The sequence below is a fragment of the Gracilinanus agilis genome, chromosome 4 (assembly GCF_016433145.1).
Source record: "Gracilinanus agilis isolate LMUSP501 chromosome 4, AgileGrace, whole genome shotgun sequence".
NCBI lineage: Eukaryota > Metazoa > Chordata > Mammalia > Didelphimorphia > Didelphidae > Gracilinanus > Gracilinanus agilis.
This window is the reverse complement of record NC_058133.1, coordinates 229217840-229238498: the sequence shown is the minus strand read 5'-3', so window position 1 is coordinate 229238498 and position 20659 is coordinate 229217840. Positions and strand designations below refer to the sequence as shown.

At 39.1% G+C, this 20659-nt stretch overlaps 1 protein-coding gene across 1 annotated transcript in view; it reads left to right on the top strand.

Annotated features, from left to right (window-relative positions):
- The first annotated feature begins 20217 nt into the window (after nucleotides 1-20217).
- The window catches only part of CHMP6 (charged multivesicular body protein 6), a 19824-nt gene continuing 19382 nt past the window's right edge, over nucleotides 20218-20659 (top strand). Inside the window, exon 1 of the mRNA XM_044672444.1 lies at nucleotides 20218-20541. Within this exon, the coding sequence (XP_044528379.1) occupies nucleotides 20479-20541 (63 nt within the window). The 5' untranslated portion in view covers nucleotides 20218-20478. The remainder of the gene's footprint in view (nucleotides 20542-20659) is intronic.

Here is a 20659-nt window from a genome sequence, read left to right as displayed (position 1 = left end):
ATTACATGTAATTGGTAAAAAAATAAATAAAGTCTCAAATGCAAAAAAAAAAAATGAACTGGTGAAGGAAATAGCAAACCATTCTAGTATCTTTGCCAAGAAAATCCTCAAAAGGGTCATGAAAAGTCAGACTGAAAATGATTAAACAACAAACATTATTGTTTTATACCAGTGAAATTTAGTAGCTAAACCAGCACAGCAGGAAAATAGGGAAGGAGATAAGTTGTAGTGGAAGGCAATAGGCACAAAATCACAAGTTTAGGGGGGAAAGTGACCTTAGCAGCTATCTTTACTCTGACCCTCCCTTTTTAGAGATGAGAAATCAGAGGTGTAGAAAGAGCAGTGATTATGTTATGGAAGGCTTTAGGTGAACCCCCTGGGTTCGAGATGGGTACCCTTTGCAAGCATGCAAAACCCCATAACTTGGCTTAAAAATAAAAAAGATAAATTTATTAAGTTGGAATTCATGTTGAATTTGGCTGGGAGGACACCATTGATGGAAAGCTGCCTCCTCGAAGGGATCAACTCTGAGGTTTTTATAATCTTTACAGCAGGTGATACGTGGCTTGAGGAGGGTATGAACTCAGGCACAAGTGAGGGGGAATGTCACCTGACCAGGGTCAGAGCAGTGTCCTATGTCCTGAAGACATAGAGGGTGATCCTCATAGTTTAGGGGACAAATAGATGTATTAGATACAACCCGATAGTATCAAAGTAAAGTGTATCTCTGTGTCCATCTCCAAACCTGGGGGAGAATCCCAAGGGGAGAATTCTTTCAAGGGTCTTTCTTATCGTTAGCCTTTGAAGTCCAGGCCAACTCTTTCTTTAGCCCTAACAAGAATGCAAGGAAGCAAAGGGATTGTCCTACTTATAGTTTGACCTGAAACACTTCTATCATTTGGGGGTGAAAGATCCCATATCACCTGTATTAGGGGTAAAATTAGGTATTTAGATTTTATAAGTGAGTGACAGGAGGGAATCCTGTTATCCTTTCAGACTGTCTTAGACACAGCTTAGAATTTGGAGCCAAAGATGCTGCTAGAATTCTAGAATTCTCAGGTTTCCAACTGTCACTCTGTACTCTCTCTCTGGGCTCTCTGGGCTAAGCAAGGTCCAGAAGGCAGTTTTCCCTTAACTCGCTGGCAAATTCCCTGTGAAACCTTTGGGAATACCAGATTGGCAGCTTGGGGAGAGAGAAATGACTGTTTAGCAGTAGCTGAAGTGAAAAGACTGACCAAAAGAAGAAAAGAAGATCTTTTTCTCCGATCTCTGTGAGAAAGCAGAGATAGGACAGGCTTTGGCTTATCCAGGCAGGTAGCCATTCCTGCCTCAACCAAAACCAACTTTTGGCTAGGCTGGCAGTATAGCAGTTGTGGAAATAATATCTTGAGACAATATTTTTTTAAAGACATATATTATTTTATAAAGATATTAGAAATAGATTTTATTTAGGTAGTAATTGGGTTATAAGATAGAGATAAAGAGTGAAAGCAGGTCTGGTTTACCAGATGGAAGTGGGACCCTTGAATTGGGTGTGGTTGTGAGGTAGTATCCCATTAGAATTAGATATGTCCTATTAAACTTTTTACCTTTCCTACAACTCTTTAAACCTTTTTAAGTTTTAATAAATAGAGGTTATTTTTTATCTGTCTCTGAGACTGTCTACAGCCAGTCTATTTACTAGTTCAGATAATAAGGCTCACCTTTTACCAACAAATAAGCAACTATACAAATACAGATACAGTTTCAATATTATCCTTACACCTGTATATGGCATACAAAGGTATATGGTTGTCTAACACGGGTACCATATTCCCAGCCATGCGATGCAAGTCAGTGGAGTTTGGAAGGAGGGGATAAATCCGGTCAATATGAGTAAGTAAGAGTGGAAGAAGAGTGAGGGGCCCAATGGGCAAGGCCCACATTTTTCCTTAGCTGCGACAACTGAATCTGCAGTGCTTCCTCATCCCATAAGCGACCAGGTTACCCTGACTAGCTCTGCAGTGCCCTCTAGTGGGATGTCCAAGCTTTCCAGCCATAGTTCCCTCTGAGCAGAGAGGATAGGATATTAGGGTTTCATAGCAACATAGAATCATAGAATGAGAGGACCCAAAAGGGCAACTAGTCCAGTGCCTTTGTCTTATAGCAGAGGACTTGAGTGTTAGTTCTAGTCTTACCACTTGCTACCTAAATCATTGAAAAAAAAATTTTAAATAATTTAAATAATTAAATTTAATAGATTTATCAAACATCTAGGCACTGGGGATACAAAGACAAAAAAAAGAATGAAATTGTGCCCTCAGGGACTATTTTATCAGAAGAGATGACATATGTGCATATAATTGTATAGACAAAATATACACAAATTAAGTATTTAGGTAATTTTTAAAGGGGAAGGTAGAAGGCAAGGAATCAGGAAACGTTTCATGTAGAAGATATCTGTGTGAAGCTACAGGCCCTTTTTGGGACCTGTTTCCATATCTCTAAATTGAGGGGGGTAGATTTTGGAAAACAATCTATAATTATAACCAAAGAATTAAAGGGTTGTATATACCTTTTGACCCAGTAATACCTCTATTAAGTTTATTTCCTAAGGTGATCAGGGCAAAAAGGAAAAGAACCTATATGTTGTGAAATATTTATAGCAGCTCTCTTTGGGGTAGCAAAGAAGTGAAAACTGAGGGGATGCCCATCAACTCAGTAATGGTTGAACAATGATTGTAACGAAATACTTCTGTGTGGTAAGAAATGATGAGCAGATTTTATCATTTCAAAGAAACATGGAAAGACCTATGTGCAAATTGTGAATGCCCACTTCTAGAGAAAGAACTAATAAATAAAAACCCAAAAGACATAGTTTATATATACCATTTTTTTGGTCAAATGATGCCTTCTCTATTGAGGGGAGAGGAAAGAAAAAGAATTACCAGGTAATTTTAATGTAACAAGCAAATAACTAATTTATTTAGTTAATATACTATAAAATTAAAAATAAATTGGGGATTCAGCTAGATCAGATTAATTTGGGGTATGAGAACTTTAAAAATATTTTAATAATTATTTCAATGTAATTGGTTTCCTTTGTAATCCTCTGTATTTTATTTTATGCATTTAAAAACATTCTTCTCAGAAGAATGCCTTGCCAGTCTGTAAAAGAGGCCCATGACCAAAAAAAGGGTTAAGAGCTCTGGACTAGAAGGACTCTAGAAGGGTAAGAATGTTATCAAAGAGAAGATGGTCGTCTAAGACTAATATTCTGTTTCCTGAAGACTATTTTCCAAATTATAGAAGTGGCACAGAGCATAAATCACTGAATCTGGATTCAAGAAAATCTGAGTTCATATCCCATCTCAAATATTTACTAGCTAGTTGTGTGACCCTGGTCAAATCACTTAACTTCTGCCTGCCTCAGTTTCCTAATCTGTAAGATGGGGGTGATAATAATCTCTGCCTTATGTTTGTAAAGTACTTTATAAACCTTAAGGCACTATATAAGTAATCATTTCTAATTATATCCCCACTCAGGGTTTTCCTTTAGAAAAATCTCAGAATATAGCTCAAATATAGCTCATTTTTAAGTCCCCATCTCCCATGTGAGCACTCAAGGTAACAATGCCAATATTGGATACAGGATAGGCTTTATTTCAACAGAGACAGAGACAGTGGATTGGAGTATTTTCCATGAACTCTCTGTATGTATGAACTACTGCATGTACTCTCTGGCACTATGGAAAGAGATGCATTCTTTGCTAAAGCAGAGATGAGACTTGAGACTCCTTGTTGATCCATTGCTCTCCAACATTCATAACAAGGGAGCTCTATCAAAGAAGACTGGTGACTGACCAGGAAGAATGACTACTCTTTGACTATGAGGAGAGATGGTTTCTGGTATCTTTCATGATGGTCTCTTTCCAACACCAGCTCTCCTTCTAGCAGGAAGGGGACAAGGGGGGAATGGTAAGGGAGATTCCCTTTCTTATTCCCAGCAGCAACTTTGATGCTACACACATATGGCAATGAAAACATGTCTGGTCTAGGTGACTTTGAGATTGGACTTCAAGTGATTGGCTTTCTCTTCAGCTTTGTGTAGCTTTTCTTGAGAACAGGTTACCAGAAAAGGATTCTAAGTAATGAACATTTATAGCCTTGATGTCTACCTCATGAGGTCGAGAGGTATCAAGCCATTAACTCTGGTCTGACATCTGACTCTTGTTATATTCATAATCTGGGAAGTGATGGATGCCACCTTGACTGAAAGGGATGGCAGTTGAAAGACTCGGAATGTTCCCAAGCACCGTGAGCCAAGGGCAAATGTCAGTTGGCCCCATCTTATAAATACCCCTAACAGCCACTTTGAGGGAGGTCTCTCTGGAGTTCTCTGGACAGGAGTCTCTGGACTGGGAAACGGTAGCAGGGAGGTCTGTGAAGAAGAGGGTAGGAATATCTCTGAAGCTATTTCCTGATAGACTGTGAGAGCTAGTGCATCACCAACACTGGTAGTGAGAAAGCTGAGAGAATTAGATCATCAATACAGCTGAATCAGTAGCTTCCCTATTCTCTGGCTTGGCTGTGGCCAAGTCTGGCCAGAGGTAGGGGAGTGAGCACATCTCCAGCTTCCACCTGATCAATAGCTTCTAGTCTTTATTGTCAACTAGTCTATAGATAATAGATCAATAAGGTCTCCAATTCCCAATCCCTTACCTTGTTATCCTTTCCCTAAATATAGATAAAAAGTGTTCAACAACAAGTACCTTCCTAAGTGGTCTTTATATCACGGACCTTGGGAAGGGAGTCAAACACAGTCAGATCCTAAATGTTATACAAGGCAAATCAATAGCCCAGTACTAATCTATCCAACCCCAGGTTGGACTTGGAAGGGTTACCCATCTATCTAACCTCTCAAGGGTCCTTCCTGGGCAACTGTTAGAGAAAAAGGGATAAATTACAGCAGCACTCAAGGGTGATTGGAGTTGGTGTTCCTCCATCATTTGCAGCTGAGGAGAGTACAGATAGATACATCAACATCATTGTACATCTATACATCTCCCTTGGACCCCTTTTATTTTTATAGACTTTCTAAATAGACCACAGGAAGATGAGCTGGATATGAATAGGATGGCCAAAAGGTATGGACCTAGAGTTGCTGTTTGAACAGTAAAGGTTTGAGGTGGATTATCTGTCCAGTAGTCCACAAGTCTCCTGGAAGTCTGCCTCCCAGGATAATATCATGGAGATGATAGATTATAGTTTGTATTTAAATTATATATGATTGCTAATTTGTGACTCTTGTGTTTTGAGCATTTCTTTTGTGGTAGGGGAAATACATAACTATCCTTTACATGATCTTTTTTCCATCTGTAAATTGAGCAACTTTTCTAAAAGGGACCCAATCAGCTGGGGAAGGAACTAGACATGCATCATTTGTAACCCTGAAGTTCTTTCATGGAAGTATGGGGGAAATGATCCAGATGATGTGAGGAGGAGCTTCTATGATGTATTGTTCCTCCAAGACTAAACATATTCCATGTGAGTCTAGACCAAGATCCCTTTTCTGGTAAGTCCTGCTCCGTCTTTACACTCAAAAGCTGTGAGTGACAAAAGACTTACAGTGATTCTTTAAAAAAAATTTTTTTTAACCCTTACCTTCTATCTTAGAATCAATACTGTGTATGGGTTCCAAGGAAGAAGAGTGGTGAGGGCTAGGCCATGGAAGTTGAGTGACTTGTCTAGGAAGCTAAAAGTGTCTGAGATCATATTTGAACCAGGACCTCCCATCTCTAGGTCTGGCTCTCAAACCACTAAACCACTGAGCTACCTAACTGCCCCCTCAATACTCACTTCACATGTTGTTCCTAGTTCTGTCTTATAGGGAAGAACAAATGAAACCAACAGTTATTTTCCTTCAGTGTCATCTTTGCCAGTTTGAGGCATGTAAGATGGAATCTCAAATTTGTATCTCTTATTAGTGGTAATTCAGAACATTTTTAAATATGGCTGTCAGTAGTTTGGATCTCCTCCTTTGAGAACTGCCTGTTCATATCCTTTATCATTTCATATACCTTCTGGTACTATCCTAAAGGTATTGGACTCTTTTAGAAGGAAACTATCTTGGAGGTGCTAGAGAGTTCGACTCCCTTTCTCGTTAGCGTTAAACCATCTGAGTAACTTATAATAGTAATAAGAGAGGGCAAAGTCTTTTGTTCTCTCTTCTCTATGACTTAGACTCTCATGCTGTTCTTCCAGTTTTAGGGGCCAAATCTATCTTTCTCTTTTCTTTCCCAGGGTTGGCACTGCCCAGGGAATCTCTCTCTTTCAAGAGAAAAATAGATTCTGGAACTCTTAAAAAAAGAAGTTGCTACTAAGGCAACTTGAAGCCTGGTGATGTCCAGGGCATCTCTTCTCACTAGAAGTCTGGATTCCAGAACCAAGGTGCCCAGGAAATCTTCTCCTCCTATTAAAATAGATTTGTATTGGTTTGTTTTATTTTTATATTATTTAGATTTCCCCTTATATCCTGCCTTTTTTCCCTTCACTATACTCTCAGAAGGCTTACTTCACTACACATCTGCTAATTGCCTACCAGCAAAGGTAGCTGGTGGGGGGGGAGCAGAAAAAGGGGGATGGTGCAATAGATAAAGCACTGGGCCAGGAGTCAGGAAGATCTGAGTTCAGATTTGACTTTACTTACTAGCTGTATGACTCTGGGCAAGTCATTTAATCTCTGTGTGCTTCCTTTTCTTCAACTGTAAAATAATAATAGCACCTGCCTCCTAGGGTTATTGTGAGGATCAAAGGAGATATTTGCAAAGCACTTAGTGTAGAGAGCCATAAACAAGCAATTTGATCTGTAATTGTTATCAGATCCAACTATAACTGATGATTATAACCAATTTTAACTTCTTTCATTATTCAAAGTTTTCCTGTCTAAAAATCATGTTATTTTGAAAAGAAGGGGGATATGTCGGGAGCTATTAAGACAAATTAGAATCTCAAGTAGATATTTTTATCTGGACCCCCTCAAAAGATCAATATAGACTGGCAGAGCCATGTATTTATCTTTCCGCCCTAAATAGGGAATAGACAGGTGTGGGATATCTAAGATAAAAATCTGAGATTCCTCTTTTGATTCCTTTCATAATTCTCACCTTCCTTCAAAATACATTATAGTCTTATTGAAAAAGCTTTGGGCTCTCAGCACTCCAGCAGGAGCGGGGCTAACTCTGTTCCCCTTTACCCGAGAACACAGATGGCTGGTACAGCCAAGGCCGAACCCTTGGCAGGGCATTTTGCCCAAAATTAAAGTAAAATAATGAGGCTCAAAAATTGTTTAATACCATCAAGGCCGAGAAACTGACGGGGCTTTCCAACCTAACGGAGATGTCCCAGGCTCCACTTAAAGATAACACATGTAGTTGATAGTTTAGCATAGGTTTTTGTCTACGCCTGAAGGCTTCTAAGGTTTTTGTTTTGACTATAGAAAAAATCTTGCTCTCTGTAACTGTGGGAAACTTTCTTGGGCTTTTGGGGGAAAGGGATCTTTAATTTCCTTTATAATAAAGTGGCTACTTCAGTATTTTTTGAAGTACAATGAGCTAACAAGCCGTGCTTCCAGTCTGTTTCATTCTTTGCGTCCGACAACTACCCAGGCCACTCAGATTAGTCTCTGGTTATAGAGTATCGATCTCTATAACTTAGCACAATGCGTAGCACATAATAGGTGTGTGTTCCCTTTCCCCATTTCTCAGGCTAAAAGTGGCCCACTGCCTCTCCAAGATAGGGTGAAGAACTTTGAATCTGGACCTCTTTTCCTATGTGAGTAAGAGCAGATGCAGTTCCTATTGCTTCTGCCTCAAGGAAATCTTTAATACATTAAAATTTTAATACTTCCTGGTAGGGATGAGGGGGAGTGGGGTAGCAACATGTGTCTGCTCTTCTGTGCTTTGACTTATTCTCCAAAAAGGGGAAAGAGAAAAGCCCCAAAGGGAAAAGACAAATGTCTTAGTCATAGACTCATTATGAGCCAATACAAAGAATTGATTTCACCCAAAACTAACCATCCTTCTCACAATAGCCAGATTATGCACAATCATAGATCCCTCCTCCAGGGACACAGCCACACCAACAATAGGAAGAAACCACCCCAAATTCCAAAAGAAGGATCTTCATGACTTTAGCCCACCTCAGTCTGTATGAGGTGGCACAGTGGATACAGTGCCATGCCTGGAATCAGGAAGATCCAACTTCTTGAGTTCCAATCTGGTCTCAGACACTTACTAGCTGTGTGACCCTGGGCAAGTCACTTACTTCTGTTTGCCTCATTTTCCTCATCTGTAAAATGGCAAACCACTCCAGGATCTCCAAACCAAGAAAATTACAGATGGGGTCACGAAGAGTCAGACACGATTGAACAATACCGACAACAATCCTCCATGGGAAAACAGTCTCACAGTTCCCCCTGATGATGCACCAACCTCCTTTGCAGCTCATCAGGCTGATCAGGAAAGCCCTTTCACCAGTCCCATCACATAATATCTCACCTTTCTATCAGGTTTTAATATTTGTTCATTAATTTCCTCAGAGCCCTGGGAATTGGGAGGCATTTTTAGGGTCATGATTCTAATGTGCTCTGTGCATTCTTGTTTCCATCCATTAAATCAGGGATGGAGGCGATGGAGCTCAAACCACTAGTTTTATTCTGAGAGGTGGGGACAGATGCAAAATGGCTGCTCTGAGTCCTACAGGTTGTTAAGAAATGACAGATTCAGTCCTATTCCACCACCAAGTGGCAAACAGGAGCAAAATGAAGAAAAAGAAAATGCTGCTTCCTGCTACTTGTATTCCCCATCTGTCAATCAATGATTTGGAACTTAGAACAAACTTTCTTCTAGAGAAAATGGCAATTTGATTCTTATATAAATAGAATTTAAAAAATAATGATGTTCATAACAATAATGACAGCAACAACAGTAATGATAATGCTTTATGATCTTGTCTTTCCGGTGCTTGGAACAATGCATTGAATATAGTAGATGGCAGACCACTCCAGGATCTGTTTAATAAATATACCTTGGATTGCAATCATCACCGGGAATTCTGACACCTAGGGCATATTCACTTAAAGAGTATGGAGCAGATCTGATGAGGGACCTTGGAAAGATGGGTCCTATGGGTAGATACCTCTGAATTCCATTTCTGGGGAGGCCAGCTGGGAAGGAAGCATGGTAGTCCATAATGGAGAACGCTTAACTGGAGTAAGGAAAGGCTTAAGATCTCATTTTACCCAGCGTGTACCAACATCATATGGGCTACTTAACGTTGGGCATCCTCTAAGAAAGGTATGTAGGGCAGGTTTGGCAGCATGACATGGAAGACAATCTTTCCCAGTTCAGTAAAGACTCACTGGCAGAGCCCCATACCCCAGAGAGTCTAACTCTTACTGTTGCTTGCATGACTTATAACCTTTGATCTCTGGCCCCTCAACAGCCCCCTGGAGGGAGATGGGGGAGAGGTGACAAGCAGGAGTGTGTTGGTAGGGGAAGGTGAACCCTGGGAGAAAAGAACCAGGAAAATGGAAACCTGTGAGTAAGATTTAGGTTCAGGTGTGAAGGATGAGGTTGCGCTATACCATATAGAGATGTTGGGGCAGGGGATTCCCATGGGGAGAAAATGCTTCCTCCATTGTCAGCATCCTGGTACAAAGCTTTAGTCAACCCACCTTAATTACTCTACTTGAATATATCACTATACTGTGTAGATCTAGAGCTGGAAGGGACCTTGGAATTCATCTATTCCAATCCTACATTTTACAGATGCTGAAATTGAGATCCAGAGAGGGTAAATTACTCGATCAAGTTAAAAAGTCCATAGCATTGGCACCCATGATGTACCTGAATCTCAGAAACTTATTCTTCTTGGTTGAAGTCCATCAGAACTATGACCATAGAGTACTTTTTTTCTTTTATCCAGAGTGAAATTTCATTGATAAGTAAGAACTTCTTAAAATTAGAATGACCCCAATTTCATTCTTCCTTCTTTGATAGTGAGTTCCCATCACTGGAATGTTTAAAGAGGAGGAGAGGGTTGGAGAAGGAAGTCTTTGAGGTACTTTCCAACTTTTAATATTTATGCTCAATCAATCAACTAACAAGCATTTATTAAATACCTACTATGTGGGAGGGACTCTTAGGACAAGATAGGGGAGGGATTTTTGGAATCAAGAAATAGGAGGTCACAGTTGGGGGGATATAGAAGGGATTTTTGGAAAGATAGATAAGAATTAAAAGTTAATGGAGGGGGGCAGTTGGATGTCTCAGCGGACTGAGAGCTAGGCCTAGAGATAGGAGGTCCTAGGTTCAAATCTGGCCTCAGACACTTCCCAGCTGTGTGACCCTGGGCAAGTCAATTAACCCCCATTGGCTAGCCCTTACCTCTCTTCTGCCTTGTTGATTCCAAGATGGAAGATATGGTTTTTTTTTTTTAAGTTAATGGGGAAGGAACAAAGGAGGGACTTTTGAAAAGATGGGCCAATTTGGAAATTTAGAGAGCAAGAAGAGAAGATAAAGAAGGATTTTTGCAAAGGGATATGAATTGGAGATCACTAGTCAAAGGAAATAGAGCATCCTAGGAAGGATATAGCAAAAAGAAAGGGTGGTGGTGGTGGTGGACAAACAGTGAGGAGGAATGGAGTAGATAAAAATGCACAACTAGTTAATATGTGTAGTATGTAAAATCATACATATGACATTTAGGGTAAATGAGATGAGTTCACCCTTGGGAAGTAAATGGAAAGCAGAAAATATAAAAGAAAAAACTAGGACCTGACAATGTGTTGTTTACAGGAAACACATTGAAAATGGGAGACAAACATAGAGTAAAGATGAGGAGCTGGAGCACAATATATTCTGCCTCAGCTGATCCAAAGAATGATCTCTGACAGAGTTGGGGATAAAATGGATATAATCAGAAGAATATAAATTAGGAGAGTACTATGGATAATGAAGCATTATCAGTATTGGACCTGTATGCACCAAGTGTTATAGCATCCAGATTTTTAAAGGAAAATTTTAAGAGATATAAATGGAAATAGATAACAAAATAATAATAATGTGGGTCTTTAATTTTCCCCTCCCAGAACTAGATTAATCTAACCAAAAAATAAATAAGAAAGAAGTTAAGGAGATGAATAGAATTTTAGATAAGTTATATATGATAAATATCTGGAGAGCTCCCACATAATTGCTTGAGGCTAGTAGTAGATCTAAGCCTGAGCACACACATAATCCAAATACAGATTCTGGTGGGTCAGTGATGGTTTAGAGAGCATAAATATTTTGCAAAATCTGACTTTAATACTCATCATACTACAGAGGTAATCCAACAATGGCATTGGAACAAAATTTCCACTGGGTATGACCAACCTAGAAAGAATTGGTTTTGGAAAGAGTATGGTCCTGGCAATAGATTGTGTCCACTGCCTGAGGGCCAGTCTCCTAAATGGGACTAAAGTTCTGGTAATGTATGTTAACTGGTTATGTAATTATGTTAACCAGATTGGTTAAGTTAATCAAATTAAATGCTGATAGGAACATAGAGAAATAGGCCTATAATTACATTGCTAGAGCAGTGTTTGTTTTTTAGAAAACAAGATGGAAATATTTTTAAGAGCTTTAAAGCTGTTCATGTTCATTAACCTAAGAATCCCATTACTAGAATTAGACCCTAAGTATCTAATTGACCTAATTGAAAGGATAGAAAGCTGCTATGTATGAAAATATTAATGGAAACTTTGTATGACAGAATAACTACAAATAACACAAATGCAATGATTAGAAGAAATGGCTGAATAGATTGTGATATTTGAATGTAATGGATTATATTATATTATTAGAAATGACAAATATTGAAAATATAAAGAAAATAAGGGAAATATATGAAGAGATGAAAAGAGAATAAGAATAATATATACTATGATTATGTCTTTTAAAATAGCCACAAAATCAAGGAAAAAAGTATCAAAATAAAACAAATTCAAAGGGAACTCAAAAGCAGAGGATGTTTATACTAGCACATATTTACATATTTTAAAATAAACTGTAAACAACATGAAGTTTGTGGTTTTTCACATAATTTTTTAGCATCTATGTATTTAAATGTTTTTTGGTGGTGATAATGGTTACTAAGTATTCTATTGTTTTCACTCAGTGACTTATTCAACTAACATAGCTAGTGGTAGACCTGGGATAAAGACCTAGTTCTTTTTTTTTTTTTTTTTTTTTTTACCCTTGTACTTCGGTGTATTGTCTCATAGGTGGAAGATTGGTAAGGGTGGGCAATGGGGGTCAAGTGACTTGCCCAGGGTCACACAGCTGGGAAGTGGCTGAGGCCAGGTTTGAACCTAGGACCTCCTGTCTCTAGGCCTGGCTCTCACTCCACTGAGCTACCCAGCTGCCCCAAGACCTAGTTCCTTTTTACTCCAAGTTCCATATCACCAAAGTTATGTGAAATGGTATTTATATTCCAATTTGGAATGCTTGAGTCTTATTTTGTCCTCACCCTTCCCCCATGGCAGTGAAAGCCATGATCTTCCTTCTATATTCTTGGGTAGGTTACCAAAAGGTTGGTAGTGACCTGGATTCAGGGATGTTACTGTATATGTTTAATAACAAACTTTCCAGAAAAAAAAACCTTACACTAGATACACTTTAAAGCTTAATCTGAATTATTTACACTTTTCCTATCACTTTCTAGACAATCCATGAAAATTGAGCCCTGGCTTGTTAGTCTATTCTGAATTGGGACCAGTGCACTTCTGCCTGGATTCCAGCTGTTTGAGAATAAAATGTTACATACAATGCATTCATACTAGTATAAACCTCTGGCAACAATTAACTAGTGGATATAGAAGTCACCTCCTAGGACTCCCCAAGTAAATAGAAGGAAAGCAAGTAGCCTCAACCAGAGAAGCTTCTACTAGCAGCAACCCTATTGTCCTACAGAGAGATTTTCAAAATGGAGCACCATTCTGCTTCCCAAAATACATTCTGGCTACATTTTTTTTCACTGTGTGATTTTCAGCTTTTCTCAGATTCCCCTTCTTTGATTTCATAGGTGTGTTATGTGTGACTCGCTAATGAATGTTTGAGAAAATGGGTTATTAAACTTGCCTTTGTTGAATCAGAGGATTCAGAGCTGGAAGGGACCTCAGAGATTATTTAGTCCAACACTCTCTTTTTTACAGAGAAGCAAACATATCTAGAAAGTCAAATGAGAGGATATATGTAAAGCACTTCGAACATCTCAAAGCTCTATATAAGTTAGCTACTATTAATTTTATTTGACGAGTGGGTTCTCTTTCTCATGGGACATATTAGGTACTTAATGGCTTGTTGTACTTTTTTTTTTACTTGAGTCATTTGGTGAACTCTGAACTGTGATATCCATCATCCTCAAATTCTTTTTTTTCTTGGCCAAATGTCAGGAATGTGGCCATCCAGCAGCAAACAAGTAATATTTGAGGTCATGAGAAAGGACGAGCTCTCCTAGGGAAAAAAAGTGGAAAGTCAAGTACCTGTCTTGGAGGTGTGGTGCAATTTTTCTAAACACAGGTACACAATTTAGATTGAGTCAAATTCTCCAGGCTGTAAGAAACTTGGGTTTATTGATAGAGGGCCAATCTAACAATAAAGCTGGACTTCTGATCTAAACCAAAAGACCCCAACCATAGCAAAAGGACCTCTTTTTATCCCCAAAGAATCAGACAAGTTTTTATACTAATACGAAAATAGTACAAAAAAATAGTCATACCCTCTAAGGATAGAAACACCCAGAAGCAATATTGATTGGTTAGGTTAACTAGGAAGCACTCCTTATTGGTAAAAGAATCATTTGATTCACTTGACATAAATGGGGGGGAGCGGATATGTCTGGGCTGATGATGCATAAGATAAGAAGGGGTGGTGGTAGGTAGTGTGGGTGGTGGTAAGCAGAGCCCAGGGTCAGGCATGGGGACATATAAGATATGAGTGGGTAGGGTTTGAGAGGTACCTAGTTCTGAACCCAGGATAAGGCATGGTGATGGATCACAAATTCGAACACAAATTCAAAGCAACTTCAAAGGGTGGGACTGACACTAAAATCTATGTTAAAAGCAGTTATTTACTTAATTCAAAACCTTAATACTTATACTGAAATAATCACAAACCTATTAGTTACTTTATCTTAAAATTACAATTATGATTATTGAATCTAATACTTAATATAAAGGGGTAAGGGTTTTCTCACAGAAGTTACCCATAATATAGGGAAAATGAAAGAAAGAAGGGTCAGCCAGGTGGCTCAGTGGATAAAGTCAGGCTTGGAGATGGGAGGTCCTAGGTTCAAATATGACCACAAAGACTTTCTAACTGTGTGACCTTGGGAAAGTCACTCGACCCCAATTGCCTAGTCTGTACCACTTGCCTTGATATTTAAAATTTATCCTATTGAGATTAATGTTTAGTATTTATTCTAAGGCAGAAGGAAAAGGTTTTAAAAAAAGATAAGGAAAAAGATCTAGCAAAGCAAACAGAGAGGGCATGGTCGGAGATATAGAAGGAAAAGCAGGACAGAGAAGGTGACAGAAACCCAGGGAGAAGAAAGTATGGATAAGAAATGGATAACCAGTAGGGTCAGATGCCATGCAGACATCAAGAAAGGTAAGAATTGAGAAAAAGCCATTACATTTCACAAAAGGTCACTGGCAACTTATATAAAAATGATTTTGTAGGAACACAGAGTTCTTACCTCAGTGTATGAATCTGGCTCTTCTAAGGTCCAAAAATAGAGGTAGATTTGCAGCCAGGAAGGAGATCCCAGAACATGTATACAGGGCAAAGATCATTTTCAAATCCATTGGCCTTCATCTACTTCTGTTTGATTCTGCTGATTCAACCTCTGGCTCTTTTCCCACCTCTGCTTATCTACTGACTCCTTCCCTACAAACACACCCATGTCTCCTTCCATCCTTAAAAAAATCATTACTTGATCCTACCATTCTCCTTAGCTATTATCTTACATCTCTCCTCTTCTGGACTAAATTTCTTGAGAAAGTCATCTGCATGAGGGCTCTCCAATTCCCCTCATCTCATTCTCTTCTAAATTGGTCAATCTAATGTCCTCTTGTCAATTCTTATCCTCCTTGACCTCTCTGAAACTTTTTGTCCCTCCTCGCCAGGTCTTTGTGACACTATTCTCTCCTGGTCCTCCTACTAAATCTGTCTGATCATTCATTTTCTCTCAATCTCCTTTGCAGTTTCTTCATCCAGATCATGCCCACTAGCTGTTGATGCCTCCCAAGGTTCTTTCTTGGACCTTCTTCTTTTCTCTGTCCTTGCTTGCTTACTTGATAATTCCCCGATCTATCTCTCTAGCTCTTCTGAGTTCCAACGCCAAATCACATGTCTTTTTCACATTTCAGCCATCTCAAACTCGACATGTCCAAAACAAAACTCATGATCTCTCTCCCTAAGCCTTTTCCTCACAGACTTCTCTATTACTGTACAGGCTACCTCTGTCATCCAGGCTCACAAGCTCACTGTTTTCTTCAATTCTTCAGACTCAGTGATTCTACACATCCAATATATTGCCAGATCCTGTTATTTCTTCCTTCATACCTTCTCTCTACTCATACAGTTCCTATTTGTAAATAACATTAGGCTGATCACATGAAGCCCTGGAACACTGTAGGGCCTCCTAAATGAAATACATTGCCTCTCAAAAGAGATTATTCACATGGGGAAAAAAAACAAGTTGATGAAGAATATCTAGTAGACTAGTAGTTCTCAAACATTTTGGTCCTGGGACTTCTTCACACTCTCAGAAATTATTGGAAGACCCCAAAGAACTTTTGCTTCTGTGGGATATATCAATAGATAATTACCATTTAGAAAATAAAACTGACAAATTAAAAATATTGATAAATTAACTGAAAATAACAATAATAAACTTTTTTCAATTTTAAAAAAATTATAATAATAAACTTTTTACCTGTTTACAAAATAAAACAAAACTAGTAAGAATAGTAACATTGTTTTCAATATTTTGCAAATCTCTTTAATGTCTGTCTTAATAGAAGCAGTGTGATTCCTTAATTTGCTTCTGCATTCAATCTGCTATGTGCTATTTTAGCTGAAGTATATGTTGTCAACCTTGGAAAACACAGAACCCCCAAAGTAGTTAGAAAGAACAAAATGCTCTAATGACCTCCATACCAAAATGCTCTAATGACCTCATGCACCAGATACCACAGAGTGACAAGCTCTGAGACTCTGGGAACAATGTCTCTGGGAAAATATACCTCAAAGGGGGATTTTCCAAGGAATTGAAGAACTTGGGATCTTATATAATTTTGGGGAATAAAAGAAAGGGAAGTCAATTGATTGGCTTACATGGAGGCTAGGGAAGGAGGATTCCAGCCAGTGGCTGCACTACCTGGGAGAGGCCTAGATACAGTGGAAGAAACTTCTAAGACAAAAAGGGTACTTAAGATTTGATTATTTCTACTAATTCTATCTAGACTGAGATCCCTGGATACTTGAAATTTTATTGTTCAGTCTAAGACAAGAGTAAGTCAGGGAGTTCCTTGAAGGAATTCCTCCTTCCCTAGCCTCCATATAAGCCACTCTGTTGTCCTTTCTTTTCTTTATTCCTCAAAGTGTATATAAGACTCCAATTCTTGTGCTCCTTGGAAATTCCTATTATGGACATTGCCATTCATGGTGCCATTTCCTAGAAACATTGTTCCCAGAGTCCCAGAGTTTGACCCTGTGTGGTGGTTGTACCAATTCTGTCTCCCTTGTCTTGATTAAAGACTGGTTCTTTGTAACTATTTTCATGGATCTGTGTTAATTCCAGGTTGACAATACCTACATACATATGCATGTGTATATATAAATCTACTTATATGTTTATATAAATAGACACACACATATGTCTATGGAAGAGATACTGCAAATGGATAATGGGATGGGTTCAGACCTGAATGGGAGAAAAATGGCAAGTTGGATTACCTTTAAGAAACTGTAAAATTCTATCACTGATCCTAAGCTTCTCCTTGAAATAACCTATTTTTAATTTTTTAAATATTATTTTTATTAGCATCTTTTGTTTTTATATCACTTTCTTTTCTGAATATATTCTTCCCCTACCTACTAAGCCTCCCTTGAAATAAAAAATTTAAAAGTAAGGGAAAATAAGCAATGCAGCAAAACCAACTCTGACTTACAATTTTAGGTAAAAGGTGGTACATACAATATTCTGCTCCCATTGTATCTACTTCTGGAAAGAAGTGAGGGAGATATATTTTCTCAGCTCTTCTCTTTAAAAAAAATTATTATGAACTTATCAACAATTATATAAAGAACAAAAAAGAGAATTACACAATAAACTGAATTTCTGTTATGTTTCATTTGTTTTTTAAAATTATATTTAATACAGTACTAGCAAAATTGCTGCTTGTATCCTCTTTCAAGTTTCTTTTGCTTTCTTCTGTGAATCTTTTTTTAATATGTGTTCCTTTTTTTCTCCATCTCAACTACTTCTCTCAAAGAGAAAGTAAACTTCCTGCAAGCAGGGATTGTTCCATTTATTGTATTTATATCCCCAGTAATTAGTACATTGTTGGGCACAGAATAGTTGCTTAAAATGAGTTTGTCAATTGATGTCAGGCAAAATAAATCAATACATGAGCCATATCTGAAAATGTGTGGCTTTTCTCTAACTTATTTTTCTACCAAACAGAGTAGGAGGCATGATTAATTATCACCTTCAAAAGTTGTAGTTGGTCACAGCATTGATCAAACTTCTAGAGTAATGCAGTTTTTTTCTTCCTTTTACCCTATTGCAGTCACCATGCAAACTGTTGTCTGGTTCTGCTTTATTTCACTCTGAACTGATTTGTACAAATCTTCCCAAGCTTTTCTCAATTCATAGTTATAATTTCTAACAGCATAGTAATATTCCATTATATTTATGGACCATAATTTGTTAACCATTCCCCAGATGATGGGTACTTAGTTATTTTCAGCTTTGTAAATATGAACAGAGGGGGTACTACTGGGTCAAAGGTGTGAGAATTTATTAGTTTTGAACCCCTGTTCTTTTGAAGTTGCAACAACCCCAACTTTTGATTGAATTAAGAATAAGGCCTGAGGCCTTATCTGCATAAGGGGTACATTTGCACATTCTGGGAAGATGCCAGAAGCCTTCTGGTTCCCTGACACCAGGAAGATGCTTGCCTCTTGTCCTCTCCACAAGCCCCGCCACCCCCCTTGTGTCTGGAAGATATGGGGCCTCTGACCCTGACTGAGGTCAAGTCCAGCCAATCAGAGAAACCCAGAAAAGTGATGTCATAGAGGGTATAAATTTTAGGCCTGGAGAAAGCCTCCTTCTCTTTTGGGCCTTGCAATCATGCAAGTGACTTGGCAGTGAGGAAAGCTCCAGTGGATGAGCACTGAGGCCACCTGAGATGGGACTGTGAAGCTGTTGCAGCCAGTGCGGGAGGCTTGAGAAGGAAATAGCCAGCCATATGTGGCTGGTGCCTTTTCTTTCTTTGACCCACTTTTTAGTATTTAATAAATAATTATAAATTAAGATACCATCTCCAGACAATTTTAGTCTTTATATACATAGTTTTGTGACTTTTGAGATGTAGTTCTAAGTTTCTTTTCCAGGGTGATTGGACTAATTTATAGCCAAAACCCATGATTTCTCAGCTCTTCTTCAGAAAAAGGCCCATCTTTTGGTAATCAATATTCTTTTGGTGTATTTTGTGGCTGTAAGCCCCTGAAGAAATGAAGTTGAGGACTACCCAAAAGGCAATGGTGAGCAATTGCAAAGAAAAAAGATGGCAGTTTGAAAAGTTGTAGTAGAGTTGTGCTGTAAGAAATAATGAATGAGATGATATCAAAAAACCTGGAAAGATTTCTATGAAGTGATACAAAGCACAACAATGAGCAGAACCAGAAGAACCTTGTACACAGTAATAGCAAAAATGTATGAAAGATCAACTGTGAATGACCTATGAACAAAGGCAAGGATCCAGGACAACTCCAAGAGATACATGACAAAAAAAGCTATCCAGTACACAGAAGGAACTGAAAAAGTCTGAATGCAGATTGGATCCTATGATTCTTCACTTTATTTCCTCCATGAATTTTTCTCTAATGTAAGAGACATGTCTTCTCTCACATGATGCACGTGGAAATATGTTTTGCATGTTAACATAGGTACGGCTTATATCATATTACTTGTCATCCTGGAGGGGTGGAAGGGAGAGAACAAGGATTGCAAAATATCAGAAAACAATTATTAAAAAGTGTATCAATATGTTATCTAGAAAAAAAAATTTTTTTAAAGAAAAGTTGTAGTAGAGCCTAGTATATAACTCCCAACAACTTCCCAGTTTTCATTCACACTCGCAGGCTGAGTCCTGGAATATGATTTCTTGTTCTGTCCTGTCTACTCTTTCGTGGCTCCATTTGGGGTTTTCTTGGCAAAGATACTGGGGTGGTTTACCATTTCCTTCTCCGGATCACTTTACAAATGAGCAATCTGAGGTAAACCGTGGTAAGTGAGTTGCCAAGGGTCATTCAGCTACTGTCTGAGGCTGTATTTGAATCAGGTCTTGCTGACTCCAGTCCCAGAAACTCTATCCACTGCACCATCTGCTGCCTTTAAACGCCGTCCTTTTAAAAAAAAAAAAAAAAAAAAAAGCCTGGAAAGGATCTAAAACTGGAGAAATATTTGTATCAAAGATTTATTTTTAGTTTCCATTTTTTCCATTTTTATTTATAATTAATTTTTAAGCATTCTTTTCTTTTTGAATTTTGAATTCCAAATTCTCGCCTTCCCACTCTCACTGAGAAGGCAAGCAATAGGCTATACATGTGAAATCATGCAAAACAAATTACCTCCAAAAGCAAGAAAAATAAAGTGAGAAAATGATTTTCCCTCACCACGGAAGGTTTTTAATGCGCTTTTACAATGCCCTCATTTGAATCACTCTTTAGGCTTCCGGCCGGAAGGGAACGTCTGGTGCTCCCAGCAGCCTAGCACCATTCCCGGCCCTATTGACTGATTGGCTCCTAGCTCGTCAAATCATGGACTCTGAAATCACACCAGGCGCTTCCCATATCAAGGTCCAATAGGCACGTCCGTGCTCTAAGGAGAGGTACTTTCTAAAGCTCCGGACTCAGGTTCCCCTCCCATAAATCCCCTAGGAAAAGCTCCACTGACCCCGGGATCCCTGAGGCCAGAAAGACCGTTCTAATTCCCTACGGACCAGTTCACCCACCGCTGGCAGAGTCGGGACACGTGGGGCTTTGCTTTCTGGTGGATCTTGGTCTCCCTCGGCCACCGTAGCGCGGCTAGGCGGCCCGCTGCTGCAGGAGCTCTGGGTTCCGTAAGGACTTAAGGAAGCGGGGCCGGGGCTCTGCGGCCGCCATGGGCAATCTGTTCGGCCGCAAGAAGCAGAGCCGCATCACGGAGCAGGACAAAGCCGTCCTGGTGAGGAGGCCTGAACTGCGGCTGGGCCGGGGCCGCTCTGGGGGGTCTGGGTGGGAGGAGGTCCTGGGCCCGAGCCGCGGCCCCAAGGTCTCAGGACCGGCTTCGGCCCCTCCCCCCC